This window comes from Pipistrellus kuhlii, unplaced genomic scaffold, assembly GCF_014108245.1.
Source record: "Pipistrellus kuhlii isolate mPipKuh1 unplaced genomic scaffold, mPipKuh1.p scaffold_m20_p_7, whole genome shotgun sequence".
In the NCBI taxonomy this organism is placed as follows: Eukaryota; Metazoa; Chordata; class Mammalia; order Chiroptera; family Vespertilionidae; genus Pipistrellus; species Pipistrellus kuhlii.
The window spans coordinates 47,876,839-47,901,445 of record NW_023425573.1 but is presented as its reverse complement, the minus strand read 5'-3'; the positions used below and the strand labels follow the sequence as shown (position 1 = coordinate 47,901,445).

At 38.9% G+C, this 24,607-nt stretch overlaps 1 protein-coding gene across 1 annotated transcript in view; it reads right to left on the bottom strand.

The window, feature by feature from the left end:
• Positions 1-24,607, bottom strand: part of PLA2R1 (phospholipase A2 receptor 1) — a 105,483-nt gene that overhangs the window by 42,289 nt on the left and 38,587 nt on the right. Inside the window, exons 7-11 of the mRNA XM_036421472.2 lie at positions 23,145-23,339; positions 21,651-21,808; positions 19,356-19,454; positions 15,937-16,049; positions 6,547-6,716 (exon numbers count right to left, since the gene is read on the bottom strand). Of these exons, the coding sequence (XP_036277365.1) occupies positions 6,547-6,716; positions 15,937-16,049; positions 19,356-19,454; positions 21,651-21,808; positions 23,145-23,339 (735 nt within the window). The remainder of the gene's footprint in view (positions 1-6,546; positions 6,717-15,936; positions 16,050-19,355; positions 19,455-21,650; positions 21,809-23,144; positions 23,340-24,607) is intronic.

Genomic DNA, 24,607 nt, shown 5'->3' with positions numbered 1-24,607 from the left:
GTGTGTGTGTGTGTGTGTGTTTGTGTGTGTGTGACAGGCAGGAAAAGAAAATTATTTAGGAGAGTGTTTCTGCGAGCTGCAATTTATAATAAAAAAGGAAACACAGGGGCTCTTACATTGCTATTTTCTTCCAAAAAGGATTTACATTTTCATCTTATTCAGAGACAATTTACTCAATGTCAATCAGCAGGAGCTGCCAAACTGAGCTTCACAGTATTATTTTTGCTTCAGGGAAAAGAGAAAGAGTAGTGCTACTTAAATTATAGCAGAAACTCATGAATGACAAGGACCTCTGCTTCAATTCCAGCTTTTAGACATTCAAATATGCCCCAAGGACGATAACACAAAAAACCAAGAATTTTGTCTACTCAAAATGTATTAATTTATTTTGACAGGCATAGACATTCCAAAGTATATTAGAAATGATACCCAAGCTTTTTTTTTTCCTTCAGTAATAGTATGACATGGGACTTTATTAATCTCTGCATTTTAATACTATTTCTAAGTCTGTAGAATGAGAAGGTTGTTTATCAAGTGAACTGGGATGTTTCTTGTTTAGAGCTATGCAAAGTCACCAGTTACTATATAAATTTTTGAAACTGATGCTTATATACTCAAAAACATCTTGTCCTAACTTCAGCTGGCATACATCTTTAAAAAGTACAGTTTTATAAAAACAATAAGCTATATATTTGAGAGGAATTTAAAATTACAGGAAAACAGTGGGAAGTACAACTTTATTTATGCCCCCTGCCACCACATACACAAATTAACATCACATACCACAATGGTATATCTGTCAAAATCCATAAACCTATATTGACACACCATTATCACCCAAAGTTCACAGTTTAAATCAGGGTTCACTCTTAGTGCTGAACATTCTATAGGTTTGGACAATTGTATAAAGCATATGCCCACCATCTGTCCCTTCCCACTAACCCCTGGCAACCACTCATCTTTTTATGGTTCTATAGTTTTGCCTTTTCCAGAATGTCATATGGTTGAAATCACACAGTATGTAGCCTTTTTAGATTGGCTTTATTCCCTTAGCAATATGCATGTAAGTTTCCTCCATGTCTTTCCATTGCTTGATAGCTCATTTCTTTTGAGCACTGAATAGCATGCCATTGTCTGGATGTACCACAGTTTAATTATCCACTCACCTACTGAAGGATATCTTGCTTGCTTATCAGTTTTGGCAATTCATGTACTGTTTTGTGTGTGTGTGTGTGTGTGTGTGTGTGTGTGTGTGAACGTGTTTCCAATTCATTTGGGCAAATACAAAGGAGTGTGATTGCTGGATTGTATAGTAAAAGTATGTTTAATTCTGAAAGAAACTAACCAACTCTTCAAAAGTGGTTGTACCATGGGAGAACCAAGATGGTGGCATAGGTAATCACCTATACTTGCTGCCTCTCACAACCACATCAAAACCACAACTAAATGGCAGGACAACTACCACCTAGAACCATGGGAAGGCTGGCTGAGAGGAAGCCCCACAACCAGAGAGGTGAAGAAAGCTCATTGAGACTGGTAAGAGGTGCAGAGGCACAGAAAGTGCTGGCACCTGGATGTGCTTCTCTTTTAATTGGGAGGGAGATACAAGCTCCTGTTTGCTCTGAACTCCAGTTCCAGGAGAGACTCTGGGGGATCCAGACACATACGAGGAGAAGCTGGACTGTTTAGCATTGGGACAGGATCGTGAGGGCAGCTTTCTCTTAAAGGTGCTCTCAGTGATCATTGCTTCTGTATGGGGGGGGGTGTGGCGTGGGATGTGGAGACCTGCAGACCTCTCTGGTGCAGGGCTGCCTGGCAGCTATTGCTGTTTGCTCCACTTTGGTGATTCCCAGAGACTCCTCCCCACCCAATTTACAACCCCACTCAAGCTATGTGCATCAGCTTTTGCATATAATGGCTTGTCCTTTCACCTAAAACCTGTCAAACTGCAGCTGGGTCAGAGCCCCAGAGCTTCTAAAAGAAGGAGCAAGGCCTGGGAGCAGCAGTGGCCTTGCTTCACAGCGAGGCCTCATCTGGGCACTTCCAAACCCCATACAAAGATGAGGAATCTGCAACTGTCTCTGTAGCTCCTGCTGGGTAGCCCCAGACAGTGGCTGACCTTGCACCTTTTTGGAGATCCAAGAGTCAGTGTACCCAGTGGTCAGTGTCAGACCATACCAGATTACAATTCTTCACATCCAGAAGAGACACACCCAAGAGGCAGACTCAGTGAGCACCAAAGCCCTACTGAAGCAAGTACTGCCCCATAAGGATGTCTCCTGCACAACAGATCTTCCAGTGTAGACACAGCCAATTGGCCTGGAGATCAAATCCTCCCAGTGACACTAACAGTAATCAAGGCTTAACTACAACAAGTCTGTGCACATACCCACAAAGGGGTGCACTAAGAGTGTCCACCTCAGGTGACTGGGAGGCTGAGACACTGGGCCCTATAGGACACCAACCACACAAGGCCACTCTATCAACTCAAGGAGACTTAGCAGCTACCCAGTACATAGAAACAAACACAGGGAAGCAACCAAAATGTGGAGACAAAGAAACAAATAGCAAATGAAAGAAATGGATGAAAGCAAAATACTGGATATAGAGTTCAAAACCACAGTTATAAGGTTACTCAAGAATCGTCTAGAAGTTTAGTAAGACCCTCAAGGATATGAAAAAGGACCAATCAGAAATTAAGCATACACTAACTGAAATAAAGAATAATATACAGAGATCCAATGGCAGACTAGAGGATCCCAAGAATCAAGTCAAATATTTGAAATACAAAGAAGCAAAAAATACCCAATTGGAAAAGGAAAGAGAGAAAAAAAAAATCCAAAAATATGAAGAGTGTAAGGAGCCTCTGGGACAACTTCAAGCATACCAATATCTGAATTATGGGATTGCCAGAAGAAAAGAGCAAGATACTGAAAACCTATTTGAAGAAAACTTTCCCTACCTAATGAAAGAAATATACTTACAAGTCCAGGAAGCACAGAGAACCCCAAAAAAGAAGAATCTAAAGAGGACCACACCAAGACATATCATAATTAAAATGCCAATGGCAAAAGACAAAGTGAGAATATTAAAAGCAACAAAAGAAAAACAGTTAGTTACCTACAAGGGAGCACCCATACGATTGTCAGCTGATTTCTCAACAGATACTATTCAGGCCAGAAGGGAGTGGCAAGAAATATTCAAATTGATGAATAGCAAGAACCTACAACCAAGATTACTCTACCCAGCAAAGCTATCATTCAGAATTCACAGATAAGAAAAAGCTAAAGGAGTTCACCACCAAATCAGTATTATATGAAATGCTATTCTCTAAGAAGAGGAAGAAAAAGATAAAAATAAAAATTATGAACAACGAAGTGACAACAAATACCTATCTATCAACAAGTGAATCTAAAATCAAGTGAATAAAAAATCTGATGAATAGAATAAAGTGGTGACTATAATAGGATGAGGGGCATAGAAGGAGAGTGGACTGACAATTCTTGGGGGGAAGGGGTGCAGGAAGAGATTGAACAAAAATCTTACACCTATGGATGAGGACAGTGTAAGGGGATAAGGGCATGGGGTGGGTGGGAACTGGGTGGAAGGGAGCTATGGGGGGAAAAAAGAGGAACGACTGTAGTAATCTGAACAATAAAGATTTAATTTATTGTAAAAAAGTCGCTGTACCATGGAACAGACTAATGATAAATCATTGGTAGGGGTTGGGGTGGGAAAGAGATTAACTAAAGAACTTATATGTATATAGGCATAACCCACAGGCATAGACAATAATTTGGTGAAGGCCTGGGGATGGGTGGAGGGGTGGAGGGGGTTACTGGGGAAAAAGGGGACATCTGTAATACTTTAAACAAAAAAGATAAATTAAAAAAATAAAACATAGGCAAAAAAAAAAAGAAAAAAAAGAAAGAAATGTGGCTAAACCATTTTGCATTCCCACCAGCAATGTGTGAGATAGACCTGTTGCTCCACATCCTCATCAACCTTTTGTGTGGTCATTGTTTTGGATTTTGGTCATTCTAGTAGGTATGCAGTGATGTATTGTTGTTTTGATTTGTGAATAAAAAATTTTTGCATTGATTTCCTAATGACATATGATGGTAAACATTCTCATATGCTTATTTGCTATCTATGTATCTTCCTTAACTTAGGCCTTTTGTCCATTTGTAAAGTGGGTTCTTTATTTTCTTGTTGAGTTTTAAGAGTTCCTTCTATATTTTGGGTAACAGTCTTTTTATCAAATGTGGTTTTGGGAAATACTTTCTCCCAGTTTGTGGCTTGTCTTCTCATTTTCTTGATATTATTTTTCTCAAGTGGAAATTTTAGTTTTAACGAAGTCCAGCTCATTAATTATGTATTTCGTGCATTGTGACTTCGTTGTTGTATCTAAAAAGTCCTTTCCATAGCCAAGGTCATCTAGATTTTTTAAAATTTTCTTTCCTTTAGAAGTTATAGCTTTGGGTGTTGTATTTAGGTCTATAATCCATTTTGAGTTAATTTTTGTAAAGGGTTTAAGGTCTAAGTTGTATGTAATATTTCTTATTATCTTTTTAATGTTAATGGAATCTGTAGTATGTCTCCTCTTTTATAATATCTTCCCTCTTCTTATTTAGTGCGCCTAATTAGGGGCTTCTCAATTTTATTAATATTTTCAAAGAATCAGCTTTTGGCTTTATTGATTTTTGGTTTCAATGCCATTGATTTAAGCTGTAATTCTTTTTTTCTGCTTACTTTGCATTTAATTTGCTCTTCTTTTTTCTAGTTTCCTAAAGTTTAGATTATTGCTTTGATCTTTCTATTCTAATACATGCATTCAATGCTAAAACTTTCCCTCTACACACTGTTTTATCTGCACCTCACAAATTTTAATAATTGTATTTTCATTTTCACACACACAGTTTAAAATATTTTAAAATTTCTCTTGAAAAAAATTTTTTTTACCCATGTGTTATTTCGAAGTGTACAATGTTTCGCCAAGTATTTGGAGACTTTCCAGCTATCTTCCTGCTATTGATGTCTACTTTAATTCCACTGTGGTCTGAGAGCAAAAATGTATGACTTCTATTTTTTTAAAGTTGGAAAGGTGTGTTTTATGGCCCACATGTGGTATGTCTTAGTGAATGTTCCATGTGAGTTTGAGGAGAATGTGTAATCTGCTGTTGCTGTATGTTATTATCTATAGATGTCTATTATATCTAGTTGATTGATGGTGCTGTTGAGCTCAATTTGGTCCTTACTGATTTTCTGCCTGCTGAATCTGTCCATTTCTTGTAGAGTGTTAAAGTCTCTGACTATAATAATAGATTTATCTATTTCTCCTTGCAGTTCTATCCGTTTTCCCTCCTGTGTTTTGTCACTCATTTGTTATGTGGCTACACATTAAAGATTGTTTTGTCTTTGAATACCCACTCTTATCATTCTGTAATGTCTCTTTTATCACTGAAAACTTTCCTTGTTCTGAAATCTGTTCTGTCTGAAATTAATACAGCTATTCCGGCCTCTTTTGATTAATGTTAGCATTTCGTCACCCTTTTAATATATGTACCTTTAAATTTAAAATGGGTTTCTTATAGACAACATATAGTTGTGTCTTGTTTTTTTTTAATTATTCATTCTGATAATTTCCATCTTTATATATTTAGTCCTTTGACTAATATTTGATATAATAGTTATTATGTTATAACAATGTTTATCTTTCCTCAGGGAATAACGTGAAGTCATTAACCTATTTCCTCCAGATACAAATTTAGAGGTAACCTACTGCTCATTGTCTATTGGAATAGCCCTAATTCAGATCCATAAGCAAGAAAGGGGCCAAGTCACTCAAATAGGAATTCACACTAAGAGAAAAGGGCGTTAAGCCTAGGTTGGTAGCTTAAGCTTACTACAACAGCTTTAGGCTTGTTTCACAGGGGCTAGTTCAAGTGTAGGTTGTGGCTAAAGCCATTAACTTCTCTGGAACTGGCTAACCTGACACAGTTTCGTGCTTTGGGATCCAGAGCTGAGCACACCTGAGTGAATGGAGAGAGCTGTGACTCTGGCATCCTGCTGAGATACCACAGAGTCCACGGCAGAGACAGACTAACAAGAACGTTACCTAAGTGATGGGCCAGCATTCTTCAGCAAGTCATAGGGCAGTGATTGTGAACTGATGGAAGGTGCCCACACATGGGCATTTACTGCGCCCATTCACTGTGAAGCATCAGCAACTATTCTCAACTTAGTGAGCCCCTGGGATTATCGAATAGAACTTAAGAGGGAGAAATGGGCCTTCTGCTAATGAAGGCACATATGGCCTTGAGCAATGAATTACACCTTGAACTTGTCAAATGACTCATACGGTTTAGACTTTTAAAAATGACCAGCCATATGTCACCCCCCTGAGAACCTGTGGTAATTGTTTTAGTTGATTTATGCATTAAGAAAACATTAAGGAAGAATCAGAGGAGGTGGATCAAAGGATAGCAGTGATTTGGAGCAAAGGAAACAGGAGGGAACGGTGGTGTTGCAGTCCCCTCTACTCACGAGGCTGATGGGCATTCCAGTGTGTGTACCGCACCGGCTCAGACATCTGCCCTGCTGTCTTCCAGGTGTATTCTCCTGTGTCATTCTGGTCTTGGAGAGCTATCCAAAAATAACTGTCCTTTGTTTTTACCACACTACTGATCAGACTGGTAATAAAAGCCTGTTCAAACCTTAAGCAGGGGGAAAGGAAATGGTTATAGTAAGTTTCTGGGCAATTAAAAATGCCATTAAAACATAATAAGGAGCACAGAATGGCACCAGAATAAACATTTTTCATGAACTCTTTAGAACACGAAGCAGAAACACACCCAAAGACCCTGGACATCATTCATAAAGGCAAAATGTCATTGTAATTCCCAGAAACACAGGCATGAGGAGAATTTGACTCTTACAGACAGGGCTTAATTCTTTCAAGGACTAGGGTTTAGTTCTGGTTTCGAAGTATAGGTGATAAAGCCCATGAAGCCAGCTATAATACAGTTTTTGGGGGCACAGTATGTGCCTTACTTTGCAATCACACCCCATGCAGCACACCCCAACCTATAATGTGCATGAGATGAGGGGTGGCCGGAGGGGAGGAGGAAGGATATTATACTTTTCTTGATGAGCATCTGCCGGCAGAGTTCACAGGCACCCACTCTGCACACTTGCCTGGTGAGAGCGAGACAGAGATTGGAGTAGCAATTTTATGTCTCCCAAATCAGTTTTTCACAGGTACATGGAGTCCTTGACTTATTCAAATGTGTTGAGATATGCAAATTCACTGAAGATAAATTTAAAACCCTAGAGATGAACCCAAGGAAGTGCAGCCAGTAACACTTCCTCCAAACAGCTGAATGAGTTAGTGTTCACTGATTGGGGGGGAAGGTTTCCTTCCCAACCCAAATGCACCAGAAGCAAAATCTAGAAAACCTGTCTACATGCTTTCACATGACTGCCTGCAAGAAAAATGTGCTAAAATTTAACTAGCATTGAAATTTTAAGCCAAGTTGGAAACTATCTTGAACATTTTATTTTCAGTACATATAACGTTCTGAAGAAACATTTCAAGCAGGGCTGATTTTTTTTTGGCCAGACTTGCTGAGTCAGTGGGAAAGGAAAGGCCTGATGAAATTACCCAGGAAACCTAACAAGAAAGCAAATTAGACTTTTTCATCCAATTGTGTGTGTGTGTGTGTGTGTGTGTGTGTGTGTGTGTTTTGACTATGCATCCTTAACTTGCACAGGGTAGCAAAAGCAATGGGGCCATTTAAGAATAGAGAAGTCTCAAAAGAAATAGGAAGCCAGCGGAATGACACAAAGAAGTAACATTTTAAACTGCCTGACGAACATCACTGGCAGCAGTTAGAGGTCTTAGTTGTCCAGAATCCTCATCTTGGTAGAGCACATGGGTTTTCACCTCACTTTGGTAAGTACCTCCTGCAGGTCCCTCTATGAATAATCTGACCAGCACACTTTTGAAATTAGAAAAGTTCTTTTGTAACCATATCGCAGTGGCAGAACCTTATGGAAAGGTGTCTCAAAAGGAAGGAGGTAAATTTTGAATTACATCATTAACATGCCCTGTGCCTGAAACTGCTGTGCTAGGAGGCCAGCAAGGCACTGCACCATGGAGGCTGTGGCCAGGTCACCATTCACTGTGCCGATTCTAAGAACCCAATGGGCATTGCAGGACACCATTCACTGTGCCGATTCTAAGAACCCAATGGGCATTAGCTTCTACCATGACATCTATCAGGTAATGAGAGAAATAACATTGCCTGTGAACTTGGACTCTAGTATCATTATTCATGACAACATTTTGCTTTTGTCCCTTGCTGGTTTTAGATTTATTTAGTCCACTCTGGTTTGCTATTTTATCTCCATTTTATCATTGCTTAAAACAATAGAAACCTTCCGCTTTTTAATTGGCAAGCATATTTTTTTTAAAAAGTAGTTGCATATAATACTCATACATTAAATCCTAACACCTTCAAATCAAAACAGGGTTCTATTATAGTTTTCTTAGTCCAGTTTAGAAGATAGCATTGTTCATAAAGAAATTCAGCAAATATATCTTTCTTTTAAGCCATATATACTAAAAAATTAATTCTGGATAACAGCATGAAACCTCTTGAGTGTCTGTTTTGCAACTGATAAAGAGACAAGAGTACATTTTATAATCTTTACCACTCTACTTGGCTTCAAATACTAAAAGTGTTGCAAAACCTCTACCTTTACAGTAATAGAGCAGATGACCTTTAAAGTCTTTCTTAGCATTGTGTTTTATAATTTCTCATTTGCAAATATTCCAGAGCTTTATGATATCTGGCCTTTTTGTTTGTTTTCACTGAAGTTGTTTAATGCAAATGTCATGATTTAAGGAACAAAAAATAACCATATGTACATGGTTTTATATTATTATTGAGCCAGGATAAAATATTATCTCTAAGGAATTCAGTGAATACTTTTTTTGTTATTCTTATAAAAACAACACAAATGATAAAATATTTAACTTGTGTGTACCTATTTGTAAAATCAAATTTTATAGGAAAACTAGAGGCCTGGTGCATGAAAATTCATGCACTGGGGGGGGGGGGTTCCCCTCAGTTCAGCCTGCCCCCTTTCACAGACCAGGAGCCCTCAGGGGTGGGAGGCGATCCGGCAATCAGGGGAAGGCAACACCTATCACACCTCTGCTGCTGCCGCTGCTGCCACTGCTGGCAGCGCAAGCCTTGGCCAACCCTGGTTACTTGAGCCTCAGGTGGCCCTGGGTGGCTGGGCAACTGCCATATGAGGCTTGCCTGTGCTTCAGGCAGGCCCTAGGTGGCTTGGGAGGCTGAGGGGTCTGTGGAACTCCAGAGGCAGGCACACAGAGTGGCTGAGCCTGCCTCCAGGCATCTGCTGCCTCACATTTTTTACAGAAAGAAAGGGAGAGGGATAGAGAGTTAGAAACATCAGTTAGAGAGAAACATTGATCAGCTGCCTCTTGCACACCTCCTACTGGTGATATGCCTGTAACCAAGGTACATGTGCTTGACTGGAATCAAACCTGGGATCCTTCAGTTCACAGGCTGACTGACGATCTATCCACTGAGCCAAACCGGTTAGGGCCATATTCCCTCTTTATTAAATAGGGTAATTCTTAGAATCAGAAAGAAATTAATTTTCTAATCAGATCCTTTAAAACGTTAAGAAATCAAATGTGTGTTTTTAGTGTAAACAAGAAAAATATATCTTAAACTTCCATCACTTTAAGGAAATTGTTGCTCATGTTGCTAAACATTAAATTTTAATTTAAAAATGAATTTGAAGATAGCAATACACAGTTTTGGCAGACACTGACCAGTATTTTTATTTCAAAATAAACATTTTGCATTTCAAAAATATATACTTCAAAGGGAGGTATTTTTTTTTTTTTTAACTCAAATCACTAATTGAACATTACATTTTTTTCATCAGGTTAGCCAGTGATGTGTAGATGAAAAAAAAAAATGTTTCTTGTCTGTGAACAACACAGCACTTAGCAGATAGAAATACTGTAATGATTGCGTTTGTATTACCTGAAAAAAGAGATTGAAAAAGTAATACATTGGAAGCAGCTTCACTAGAGAGCTATTTCAATTAAAAAAAAAACAAAAACCAAACACCTCACAATGGGATTGGGTTAGAAAGGACTCAGTTTTGAACTGAGTAATTACAATTGGGTTTCTCCCAATAACACAACAATTAACATTTTAAATGGCATTTAAAAATAAGTGACTCTAATGCTGAACTAATATAAATAAAGAGTAGAAGCAGAATATCGATAGATTTGAAATGGAAGACACACATCATGATCATTATTGCCAGCAGTTTCTGGTGGCATTCCTCAAGAACTGGCAATGTTAAATTTTTGAATATTGTTTCTTGCAGAAAGCTAGAAGAGAAATACAGACTTAGAAAATACACAGGAACAAACCCCAGAAGAGCAAACACCACACTATTAATGGCAGTTACCTCTGGGAGCAGAGTAGGATTGGTTGGGAGAGGAGGATAGCAGAGGTGACGGGACATTTTCACTTTTTAGTCTACATTCTTCTGGTTTGCTTGAATTTGTATCAATGAGAATGTTTTTATTGTATAATTTAAAAAGGGGTAATTAAAATACGTTTTAAAAAGAAAGTTAACTGCATTGTACAAAACAAAACCTACAACTAATAAACAAATTCTGTAAAGTTGTCAACACACAGAAATCAGTTGCATTTTTATATACTAACAGTAAACAAGCTGAGAAGAAAACCACAAACAAATCCATTTATAATAGTATCAAAAAGAATGAAATACTTGGGAATAATCTTAACCAAGGTGAGGAAAGAGTTGTCATTGAAAATTACAACAATATTGCTGAAGGAAATTAAAGAAGACACAATTAGATAGGAAGTCATCCCATTAATTGGAAGGCTTATTCTTAAAATAGTCATACCACCCAAAGCAATCTACAGATTGAATGTAATCTCTATCAAGATCCCAAATGGAGTAGAAAACTCCATTTTAAAGTTCATATAAAATTTCAAGAGACTCTAAATAGCAAAAACAAAGATAAAAAGAAGAACAAAGTTGGAGTTCTAACACTTCCTGATTTTAAAAATTAATAAAAAGTACAGTAATAAAAATGGTGTGATACTGGCATAAAGAAAGAAACAGAGACCAATGAAACAGAATACAGAACCCAGAAATAAACTCACACGTATATGGTCAAATGATATTTGACAAAGGTGGCAAGACCGTAAGGGAAAGGTCAGTATTTTCAACAAGGATTCAGGGGAAACTAGATTTTCACTTGCAAAAGAATAAAGTTGGACTCCTATCTTACACCATTTACAGAAATTAATACAAAGTGGATCAAAGACCTAAATGTAAGAGCTAAAACTAAAAAACTCTTAAGAGAAAATGTCATGACACTGCATTTGGCAATGACTTTTTGCCTATGACACCAAATGCAGAGATAACAAATAAGAACTAGATAAATTGGACTTAATAAAAATTAAAAACTTTTGCACATCAAAGGGCACTATCAACAGAGTGAAAAGGCAACCCATGGAATAGAAAAAAAATATTTGCAAATTATGTATCTGATCAGGAATCACTATGTAGGATATTTAAAGAAATCCTACAACTAGTAACAGAGAACAATTTTAAAAAATGGGCAGCCGAAACCGGTTTGGCTCAGTGGATAGAGTGTCGGCCTGCGGACCGAAAGGTCCCAGATTCGAATCCGGTCAAGGGCATGTACATTGGTTGCAAGCACATCCCCAGTGGGGGTTATGCAGGAGGTAGCTGGTCGATGTATTTCTCTCATTAATGTTTGTAGCTCTCTATCTCTCTCCCTTCCTCTCTGAAAAATCAATAAAATATATATTTTAAAAATGGGCAAAGGACTTGAATAGACATTTTTTTAAAGAAGATATATAGATGAATATAAGCACATGTAAGATGTTCAATATCATTAATTATTACAAAAATGCAAATCAAAATCACAATGAGACACCACTTCATACCAATTAAGATGTCTATGAACAAAAATGGAGACAGAGAAGCATCAAACAGACCGTCAAACCTCAGAGGGAAGGTAGGGGAGTGGGAGGGAGAGGATAAGAGATCAACCAAAGGACTTGTATGCATGCATATAAGTATAACCAATGGACACAGATAGTAGGGGGCAAGGCCTTGTGCTGGGGGCGGGAGCAGCCAGTGAGAGGTCAATGGGGGAAAAAGGAGACATATGTAATACTTTCAATAATAAAGAATTTAAATTAAAAAAGAAAAGAAAAGAAAAGAACAAGTGTGGCCAGTGGCCAGGATGCCAGGATGTAAAGGAATTGGAACCCTTGTGCACTGCGGGTGGGAATTAAAATGGCGAAATGATGCAGCTAAAAATGAATATAACTGTTCCTTAAGAAATTAAAAATCAATTTATCCTATGAATCAAAATATACCCAGTTTCTGGGTATATTACCCAAAATAATTGAAAGCGGGGATTCAAAAGATATTTGTACATTCATATTCACAGCAGCATTATTCACAATAGGCAAAAGGTAAAAGCATCTATATCTATTGATGGATGAGTGGAGAAGCAAAATGTGGTGTATACTTACTATAGAATATTATTCAGTCTTATAAAGAAGGGAAATTCAAACACATGCTCCAAGAAAAGTTAACTTTCAGGATTTTAGGCTAAGGGCCATAAGCCAGGCACAAAAGGACAACTACTGGGTGATTCCACATACCTAGAGTGGTCAGCCTCATAGAATCAGAAATGGGACGGTGGTAGCCAGAGGCTAGGGGCCACTGAGAATGGAGTTATGTTTAATGGGTACAGAATTTCAGTTTGGGAAGATAAAAATGTTCTGGGGATGGATGGTGCTGATGGTGCACAATAATATGACTGTAGTTAATGCCACCAAACTGTATACTTGAAAATTGTTAAAATTACAACTCTTACATTATGTATATTTTACTACAATAAAAAGTTAAGTGTAAATATGTTTGGGAGATATGGTGGTTGCAGAAAAATAACGGAGCTGTAAATACGCTAGAAAATAATGCACATTTAAACTTAGGAGAAAATGAGATGTCTATGCAGGATTCCTCACTTTTGGCAAAATTCACAAAACTGAATGGCGTTTGGATTATTTGGTACCAAATATTCCATGACTGATTGATTCAAGACTTAGATACACATGCATTTAGGCAATTATCCATGGTCACTTTGGAACGCAAGCTCTGCATTCATGCTCTGTCGAGATGCAAAGTGGTCAGGCTTTAAAAAATTCGGTAACAGTTAACAAGCAAATAAAATTCTGTTAATTCAGCAATAAGGATCTGTTTTTTCTTTCCTTCGTACCCCACAAAGTGTTAAAAGTTCTAGATCGGGAGCAGTTACCGGATAACAAAAGAAAGAAATAATTTGTAGCAGGTGGCTCTAATTGTGCCTATCAAACCTGTCGCTCAGTTGTGCAGAAAAGTGGAAAATCAATTAGCAACTACAAGCTTGGGTACTGGTGAGTGACAGGAGCGCCCTAACTCAGAGGGAAATCAGAAATAGAAGAAGATGATTACCCAGGCTGCTAGTGGACACTCCTGGATCTGGAGGGACGTTGCATTGCCAATCCTTCTCAGACAAATGCTGCTGTTGAAAAAGATCTGAACGTGTATTGTCCCTCAAAAGAGCGGTGCAGTGTAGGTTTTTATATCTTACCCTGTTGGGGTCTGAATGAATGAAGTTCAGGAGTATGAGGCCCTTCCTTCCCTCACCCTGCATGTCCCAGGTTGGAGCTTTGGATGCAGGCACGTTTACCGAGCAGTGCTCATGTATGCTACCTGCCTGGGACAGATGCCTCACTGGGTTGAACCTGTGGTGAGGTGGGGAGGTTGGCTGGTGACTGAGGAGCATACCAGCACAAGGTCACCTGGGCGGACCTCGGAGGTCAAGGCTGGGATGAAAACAAGCTTGCCTGTGCCATAGTCCTGCTTTAGAGTTGGACCCCACATTAGCATTGGCTGCGGGATATAGTTAATCAGAGAAAATTTTAAAAATATTCACAGCATACTCATATATTCAGCTCTGGGGGAAATAAAGCCGCAGTATTTTTGTGAACACTTCCTATCATTTGTATGAAAGTCCCCACAGGTGTTTAGAAAATGGAGCACTCGAACTCTAACAGATCTGCCTTACCCTGGCTCACTTTGGCACTGCGGGTTATCTATAATGTCACCCCGAGTTTATCCATTTATTGAGTTATCCTAAATTTTTTATTTGCTTTACATATCTATTTTCTATTTCCTCAGCTGCTGGCCTGCAAGCAGCAAATAAAGGTGATTACACCACAGTTTTTCTTTATTTGCTACAACCTGCCAATACGGTGCCTCTCACAAAATCGGTATTCAATAAATAATTTTCTAATAAACTCTTGACTATTGAATTTTTACAAAGTCAGATAACATATGAAAAATAGTTAACACAGTACCAAGTACATGACAGGCACTCAATAAACATTACACACACACACACACACACACACACACAGAGAGAGAGAGAGAGAGAGAGAGAGAGAGAGAGGGAAAGAATAAGACATTTTAAAAAGGTCAGACAATTAGACTTATTTTCTTCAGTGAAAACATTATTAATTTAAAAAATAATGAACAAAAGAGCACAGTTTTTTTGGCCAGGCCTCTAAATAAAGTCCTATGTTGACTTCCAGCCCAAGGTACTCTTGAAACCTTTGAGAGGATCAACAAATGGAGAATAAAGGCTTTTTCCTGGCCTGGGAGGAGAGAGGTAGAACTAAAAACAACACTAACTCATCAAAGACCCCTCCATAGGAAGGGTTGCCTGAGCATAAAATGTTTCACCAGGCAATTTATTTTGCCAATGAAACCATTGTCCTATTTTTTGGCATTCATGGGTATTTAAAAGTTGTTTTAATCCTCACTCAAGAATATATTTTTATTTTAGAGAGAGTGGAAAGGAGGGTGAGAGGAAGAGAGAGGCAGGAGAGGGAGAGAGAAACAGTTGCCTCTTGTTCACAACCCCAACCAAGGATTGAACCCGCAACCTAGGTATGTGTCCTGACCAGGAATTGAACTCACAACCTTTCTGGTGTACCAGAATGCTCTAACTAACTAAGTCACCCAGCCAGCATCCATGGGTATTTTAGAGGCAATGCCTAGATAAAAAAAAAAAGAAGTGACTTGCTTGCAAGTGCTATAGTTTTTTCATGGAACTACTTCTGTCTTCAGCAGGGAGCAGTAACTTTCACAGCCCTCATTGTCCTTCTGATATAATAGTGACATTGAGGCTACTTCTGCCTTTGGTGCATCTATCCTCTGTGACACATCATAACACACTGTGAATTGTACAGAGTGTCAAAAGGGCACGGGTTGTCTGTTAGCATCGAGAAGAAACCTGTGCACTGAGGTGTCTAACTCTAAACAAACAAACCTAAGTCTCAATGGGCAAGTGTTTGAATATTTGAAACCTCTACAGTTTAGTTATACTTACTTTCGTTCTAAGAAAAAGCACACGTGACTCACACACATTAAATTTTTAAAAAATTAATGTTAACTAGAATATTTCTTTTCTATTACAAACAGAAGATAAACTCTAAATGCAACTGAATATATTAGCAAAGCCAGGTAATTGATAAATCTTTATGGAAAGTAAAAGTCACCTTGAATTACTCAAAAATCAATGGAGGAGTAACATCCTATGACTTAAATTCATCTCAACCAATAATTTAAGTAGTTTAATACTCTATTGTATAGTACACTTAGATTTTGATCAGTTACTTATTATGGCTAGATTTTATCATTCCAAGGGCCCTCACATCAAAGCACAGTCCTGCTTCTGACAGAAAGCTTCTACTTTACCTGTTTGTAATGGTCACAAGGGCAGGAGGACAGTAATAACCACTGGCAGCATGGTCAAAGTTTCGAAGTACTGTGTCAATTTTGTAACAGAACCCACCATGTCTCTCCCAACCCTTAAGAGAGAAAAAGGAAAATAATATGATTTAGTTAATTAGAAAAAGAACTTTTTAATATATATTCGTATACGTGTGTGTGTGTGTGTGTGTGTATATATATATATATATATATATATATATATATATATATATTTCAGAGAGGCCGGGAGAGAGAGATAGAAGCAGCATCAATGATAAGAGAGAATCATCGATTGGCTGTCTCCTCCATGACTCACTGAGCCACACCTCGCTGGGCTTTTGTATATTCTTATTTACTACATACCCCACTGTCTTCTCTGACCCACTCAAAACTCAAAACTTGAACTTGTCTTGATAGACTGGTATTCATTCTACCTGGTAATGTTATTAGCTACAATCACTTTTAGATTTATTTAATTCTGAAAGCCTAAAAGTTCTAATTAACTTAAAACATAAAATCTTAAAAACAAGTGAATATAAAGGGACACTTTCTCAAGATTCTGACACACACACACACACACACACACACACACACACACGGAGAGAAGAAGGGATAAAGGAAGGGAGGGAAGGAGTGAGAGAGAGAAAAAATATAGAATTTCATACAAATTCAAATGGTTCCTATGGGCTAGTAGAAATTAAGAGTGTTGCCTTTGAAGACGGAATGCATGGGTTTGAATCCAGGCTCTACCCCCATGTGACATTATTTGATCTCTCCATGTCTTAGTTTTCTCCTCTGTAAAATGGGGTAATCACAGTATCTATGGGGCTTTTGTGAGAATCAAAGGAGAAAAAGTAGGCAGAGACCTCAGAATAGAGACAGGAAGTCAGTGTGAGCAAAGAGGACACATGTATCTGGATCACAGTGTATATCGATATTTTCCAACCTTCTTTCTAACTGTTCTCTCATGCTATCCCACTGAGATTTACTGAGGTTAGGACCGGGGTAAAGACACAGACCCGTGGACAAGCTGACCTGGAACCCAATTCTGGGCAACCTAGGATGGTTTTGGCTGGATCATCATGCATCCAAATGGAGATTGGCCAGAATATATATATATTTTGATAAAGATTATTCTTAAACCAATTGGTTAGACTTCTAGAGAGAAAGCATGCATGCTTTGGCACTTAGACAAAAATGACAAATATGTGTTTCATGACTCGGCCCTGGAAGCAATGAAGGGTCTCTATTATTTAAAATCATATGATACAGGGGACGTGCATCCATTAGTCTTCCATATTTCAACTGAATTATTTTATTTTTCCTTCAACAGTGTAAAATCACATCATTCATAGCTATCTTCACCAGTTTTAAAGCACACTTCATTCTGTGCCATACCAATGCTTGCCAAAATTTGATCAGCTATACAACGATTCCTGCTATAATCTCAGTCTTGCAGTGAATTAAATAAAACTTATTTTAGAAATCAGCAATTTTAGTTCAAAACATACTGTCCAATGAGGTGGGGGTTACAGGAGTCCCACATCCAGCCAGCCAGGATGCGCTCTGAAGTCACTCCCTTAACATTGCTCCCCAACCTTACCTGCATGGTCACAACCCCCGCCAGAGCCCCTCCTGGGTCACGCCAGCAGGTTAGACTGCCTTGGTACTTTGCAAGGACAGGCTGCGGGAGCCTGACAATTTGACTTTCCTGACAAAGTATTCTTTCTTCATTGGTGGTTTTTAGATCACAGGCTGCTTAGCAAAACAGAAAATCCAAGAACTGAACAGGCTAAAAAAAAAAATGTGGCATAGCAATAACCAGAAAAACAAAGACTGTTTACTATAAGCCTTTATGCACATAATGGAGTGGGAAGAATAACTGATTGTATCCATGACTATCCTTTGTTCATGAGGTGCCATTTCATTTGAAGTGAAATGATGATGATGACACTGAAATAATTGCTCATACTGTGCCATCCCCAAAAAAGTGACTCAGAGGGAAAAATAAAGCTTTTTCTTTGCTTTGAAATTATCAAGATTTATTTTACAAATTAATTTTGTATGTGCAGATTGCTTAGAGAATTACATTAAAGCCATTGCCAAAAAGAAAGGCGCCTTTTGAAACCATACCACAGACTGATGATGCATAAATAAATTAGTGGGAATTTTGCCCTAAAGTTGAGAATTGGGTCTGAATTCCAAATCTTTAAATACTGGTGGTGCTGGCCAAGAAAGGAAGACAGGGTATAAAATTCGAATAGAAGATCACTTCTGTTCCTGCCGTGTAAGAAGCTAATTGCCCTTCCAACACAAAGCGTGTTGAGTTGCCTTGAAAGACACAGTGAGATAAGAAATTTTAATATTTCTTTTTATAGAGATTAAATCCGTGATCAGTTATCACTAATTCTGGAATTATAATCATTAGATAAAATGTTCAGCAACATGTCAGCTATGGCATGTGTATGTTCAGTTAGAGTATGAAGAGTCATGCTTATGCACTGATTAATAAATCAAATGCAGTTTTTGGATAAATGTATTATTGTTCAATTGGTACATAAATTACTGGATTAGGAAAGAAAATAATTCAAGCAGGATTGTATATAAACCCAGTTTGGGAAAATTTTGATATTTATGCAATCTAAAAATCTCCAATATTTAAATCCAAATTTGTGTGTGTGTGTGTGTGTGTGTGTAAGAGAAGACATGAGTAGGTATATTGAGGACACTGAGGTATATTTCTTTGTGGTAACTTTACTGCAAGAAAACATAATTTTCTACCTTGTAAATTTAAACCTAAATATTAAGTGTTGTTGATTAAAGTACTGAAAATGCCTTTTTACTTAGAATATGAAAGTATTTTTTTATCCCATTCCCAACTAATAAATATGTTGTGAGCGTCCACCTCTCTCCCTTATTGTATCCTGTCAGATACTTCAGTTTAAGAAAAGGGAACAGGAAAGCAAGCATTTGGAGGCAGAAGTTCACTTTCTGGCTCAAAGGAAGGCATTCGCTTTCATTCTGACATCCCACAGGAAGCCTATGAAACCCCAGGAGACAGGGCATTGCGTGTACAGATGGTATAACAGTATCGTTTACATTTATTTTACCTCAAAAGAAAAGTAGTCTTAGGTGGAAGAGGATAGCAGGCAAACCCTCGCAGAGCTATAAATCCACCATGTGACTCTAGCTGATAATTGTCTGGTTTGTTAAAAGTAGCCCACACTCAACGAAAAAGAGGAGGGAAGGAAGGTAACCTGGAAGGGAGGTAAGGAAGGGAAAGAGAGGGAAGAGGGAGCGAGGCAGGAGAGAGAGAGCGAGAGAGGTTCATTATAAGTAGACGGGGAATAAGTTTTTCTATTATGAAGGCCCAGTACCTAAATCACAAGGTTAACGGCACTTACCTCTGGACAGCCTGATTCAGCGTCGGAGAGCACATGGCCTGCTTTCTCACAAATGTAAGAAAGCACCTCTTCACAAGGTTTAACTTTCCAGTGTCCTTCCTGAGCGGGGGAGGATTACAAGATGAATGAATGCCCCCCATTAGGCAATACCCATATTCTGAATAAAAATATGACTAACAATAAGTGTTTCAGGATGGAGGAATATGTCAGGACCTCCTGCTGTCATGACAGAGGACTTCCCCTCTCTGTCATGTATCTCGGACAGGCTGAGCTCTAGGGGAATATGGAGCTCTTCCATGACACTAAGAAACATCCTCGGTAGGAGGCTGACACCGTCACCTGTAAGAGCATTCTGAGCTTCCCCCGTGGCGTCTTCAGTTACAGGAGAGCAGAAGGCACACTGTGGTTGCTTAATGACTACTGGATGGATGGATGGATGGATGGATGGATGGATGGATGGATGGATGAATGGTTTCCTAGGTTCTCATATTCAAATTTGGGCTCCACCATGCTTAGGTAACTTGTTCACCATGATAATTATATTCATAATGCATTCTACTTCAAGGGAATAAATGTTACTTTTTATACATCTACTGTTTAAGGAGCTACTGAGCTGACAAAAAAAAAAAAGGGACCTAAAAAAACACACTTACAGTGCCTTATCCTGACACACCCAGTGATATTAACCCCTGCCTTTATTCTCTGAAAAATAATTTCTCTGTCCAAATGTTGCTCCCGTTCTGTGAACATGCTAAGTGAAACGCCCATGTTTGTCAAATAAAACGGGAGAATGTCAGTGGGAAATGAAGGTCATCTCTGTTATATCAAAACTAACGAACCAGCAGAGCACCGAATGTTGTAGAATAAATTGCGGCGGCTTTCAGTGGAGCCAGGACAAACACCGAGAGAGCCCTGTGGCTCGGAGACACTGTCTCGCCGCTGTAATTACAGCGGCACATATCGGGGCAGCCTTATAGGGTAAAACCATCAAACCCATGCTGAGAAACTGCCCATGTCTGATCAGCACAATTCCTTTGCCGAGCTATTTAAGGAACATGGATGAAGTGCATTCTGGAGGAACTCATACAGGGTGATCTGAAAGAATAAGGAAGGACATCCACCAAATCCCAATAATCTAAACTCAGCCAGTAAGTTCAGCAGCTAGCTGATCAAGAGAGTAACTCTATTCTAAACACATAAGAAGCCCTTCAAATGGCTTGGGATTAAACTAATTCTGCATAATCAGATGTTTCAGATAAAAGAGAAGCTCAAGATGTTAAGGTCACTGGGACCATTACATTCATCCAAGGAAAAGAGCAAGGTTTTCCCACTGATGCACCATCTTCAGAGGTGGCACACACTGTTGAAAGCCTTTTATGTTAAGAAGATAATGGAGCTTAAGAACCATGACTCTCCAGAGTCATCTCTCAACACCCCAGTCCTCTCTAGTCTTCGTCACCCTAGATAACAGCACCACCTCCGCCAAGATGATGGTGGCTCAGGCTGTAAGCTGACCTCTTCTGCAACCCCGAATCTCATTTAACAACCATTCCTGCCTTCGGGATCCTTGGATCTGTCTGCTGTCTCCACATGCACTACACCAATTCAACCACTGAGGAGCCTCCAAACTGCTTTCTCTGCTTCCACTTTGACCAGCCTTGGTTGCAGGCACATCCCCAGTAGGGGGTGTGCAAGGGGCAGCTGATTGATGATTCTCTCTCTATGTTTCTAACTCTCTATCCCCTCTCTTCCTCTCTGTAAAAAATCAATAAAATATATTTTTAAAAAATGTAAATTAGATTTTGCCCTCCATTTCTTTGAAGCTTGAGAGTGCTTCCTATCCTTGATCTACAACCCACACATTTTTGTATTCCTCTTGCCCCAGCTCCTGCCACCCCCTCACCCTTCACATCTTTTCGCCACACTGGCCTTTCGGATTATCAAATATGGCAAGCCTTGGCTTGCCGTCGGGCTTTTGCATGAACCACCCTGACTGGAATGTTATTCTCCCTGCTCTTCAAGAGGGTTTTTGTTGTTGTTCTCTAAGTCCCAGCTTACATGTCATGTCTTCAGAGTGCCTTCCCTGGCAATTCCATCTGAAGTAGCTGCCCCAATCATCATGTCCCCCGTTTCCTCAGAGCCATCATAACAACTGTCACCACCCTGTTTTCCCTGTGGGACATGGTTACTGGCCAGCAGGGAAGCTCCGTGAGGAGCAGGGACTGTGCGTTCTGGTGGAGGTGGCCTTCCATACAAGTCCAGCAAAGGGAGCATTGAACAAACAAATAAACTTACAGATTCCTCAGCTGAGACACATAACTGGCTTCTATTTGGAAAAATTTGGGGCTCATGTGTATGCCAATTAGTAAAGGTGACTGAAGAGCCATTAGACCATTCAAAGGAAACAGGAGTTTTATTGCTGCTTAAACCAATCCATGTTTCGGATGCATTTTCTGTAAGAAACAAATATAAACTACTTAAAGGAATCCTATTATATGCAAAGGAGATAATGCACTAGGATTATTACCAAAATATACCACTTTGCAAGGGATTTCTTCATGTGATGAAACCTGTTTAAGTCTTGGTAAAAATACCAGCTTAAACCTTTTCCCCTACACTGTGCTAGCTGATCTGCTTGATACTGGCGTTAGCCGTGAGGCAGAGTGGGAGGTACAGCCAACGCCAGGACAATGCTAAAAAACCAGTCAGACTGCTGGGACTCTAGATCCTGCTACTGGAAGGAAAGTAGATCTGGAAAGTTTGTTTTTGTTTCTGCCTACAAAAAGGAAAAACAGGAGGGTCTATTGGATTAGGAAAAGGCACACACAAAATAACTTTTAATGGTAGTCTAGCTTTATGATGCATTTCTTTTTCTTTTTCTTTTCTTTTCTTTCTTATTTATTTATTTGTTTGTTTGTTTGTTTGTTTGTTTATTTTACCAGGAAAAAAGGAGCAGAAACTCTTAAAAGCATGGAAATAGGAGCAATGGGGTTGCCCGAGACAGAAATAAAATTAGACAGCCCAGGTTGGGTGAAAGACCCATGTGGCTGAGGGATATGCCCAAGTGCTGCTATTGATATGGAGGCAGCCACAGGATTCTTTAAACACCAGTGGGAAAGATGAGGAGAAATTTCTTTGTTTTCACCCTAAATTAAAATCTAACTTGAAAAATTCCTCAGAATAGAGTCTGGAGATTTTTATTTTCATTTAAAAAATTTACTCTAAGTCAAGGGTTTTAATATTTCCTGGCAGAACTCTATATTAAATCCATGACATAGATAGAGGCAGATTCCTTTTGATGAACTAAAGCTGGGTGAAGGTCTGGAAACCTGGAATTCCCAAACATGTCATGAAGCTTGAAAAGCACCACACGAAATAAATTATCTATTTTCACTGGCTGAAGTTATTTTAATACAATTATTTTTCTAACCAATTCCTTTTAGTGCTTAGATTATATGACCACAGCATATTATTGCTATCCAGTGGCCATAGAGCTAAATTATAGGTTTAGGGTTTTTTATTAGAAGTTTCAGGAAACAACATTTGCCCCTTAAAAAAAAAAAAAGTATATATATATATATATATATATATATATATATATATATATGATGTGAGATATTACAAAGTTTCTGAGCATGTATTTTGTAAAAATCCAATGATTTTTCACTTCTGGGTATTATTTAGAAACTTCAGATATATATGCCACAAATAAGCACTTTTAAATACCTTAATTTAAAAGTTACTATATTGTATCTCACACCTCTTAAATCAAAGACATTTGACACTCACCATCTCCAAGGAGGGTTACAAGAAGCTCCACCTCTGCTAACGAAGCTATGTCTATCAATGTACTGTTATCAGACTGGCAAGAATGCAAAGCCTCATTCCAGGTCTTTCCTTCTTTCTGAAGTTTATAGCAATTCTGATTGTGGGAATTCCAGCCGGGCTCACAGTGGGTAGCATAGTATTTCCAAGCATCTTTTTCTTTTTAAAACAACAACATAAACAAAAACAATTTCATTTCCCACATTTAAAAAAACATTACTCATTACTCTTGATATAAATATTGTTTTTAATATAAGAATAAATATAAGTGATGACATCAGAATATGATTAAAATTTTGAGAAACAGAAAAATGAAACAATAACATGAATTATAGGATTCCAGGTCTTCAGAGTTGAGAAGGACCCAATCTATGAGCCAGACCTAATAGATCCCAGTGCTTCATTTTCCAGATGTGCTTTCTAAAGCACAAAGAGGTAAGGGGACTTGGCAAAGGTCAGGTAGCCAAAGCTGAGAGTCAGCGCTAGGTATAAAATTTACCAGTTATAGATCTCCATTTAAAAAAAAAATCTTTTCACACTGAAAAAGGGCTGTTAGGAACCATAATTTAAATTATATTTTATGTACAGTACTGGCTTACAGGATCAGGCCAAAATTGGCTCTCTGACATTCCCCAGGGGGTCCCAGAGAGCACAGGCCAGGCCAAGGGACCCCACTGGTGCATGATCGGGGTTGAGGAGGTAGGCGGGAGGTTAGCCAGCCAGGGAGGGACCGTGGAAGGGTCCAGGGTGTGTCCAGCCCATCTCACTCAGTCCTAATTGGCTGAACCCCAGCAGCAAGCTCACCTACTGGTTGAAGCATCTTTCCCTGGTCATCAGTGTATGTCATAGTGTCTGGCCAACTGTCTGCCCTCTGGTGTCAGTGCATGTCATAGCAAGCTTGTTGAATGACCTTAGCATATCATTAGCATATTATGCTTTGATTGGTTGAAAGGCCGACTAGATGACCAGACACTTAGCATATTAGGTTTTTATTATATAGGATGTCAGTGGGGATAGATATTTATCCTGGGCTGAAAAGAGTCAGAAGTTCTGGCCAATTCCTCTAGAGCAGAGATGATAAGTAGCTTTTATCTCAAGGGTAGGGTGAGTGCCTATGGCATCCCTCTGGATTCTTAGGAATGCTGGGTTAGAAATAGAGGAAAATGGTGTCATGATGCTTTGAGATTAGAGGGAAAGGAAGTGGTGTGCATGGCAAGTTTGGACTCCTTTCTTCCAGGAGCTTGTCCCCAACCTGGTGACAGCATCTTTATTTTATTAACCACAACTGAGTGCCTCCCTTAAGCACTAATTTAATTAGTTGCGATTCCACTGCAGTATGGGAAACAACCTTCTTTTTAAATTGCTTTTAGGGCCCTAGCTGAATTGGCTCAGCGGATAGAGCATCCACCTGAATTGAACTAGGACCC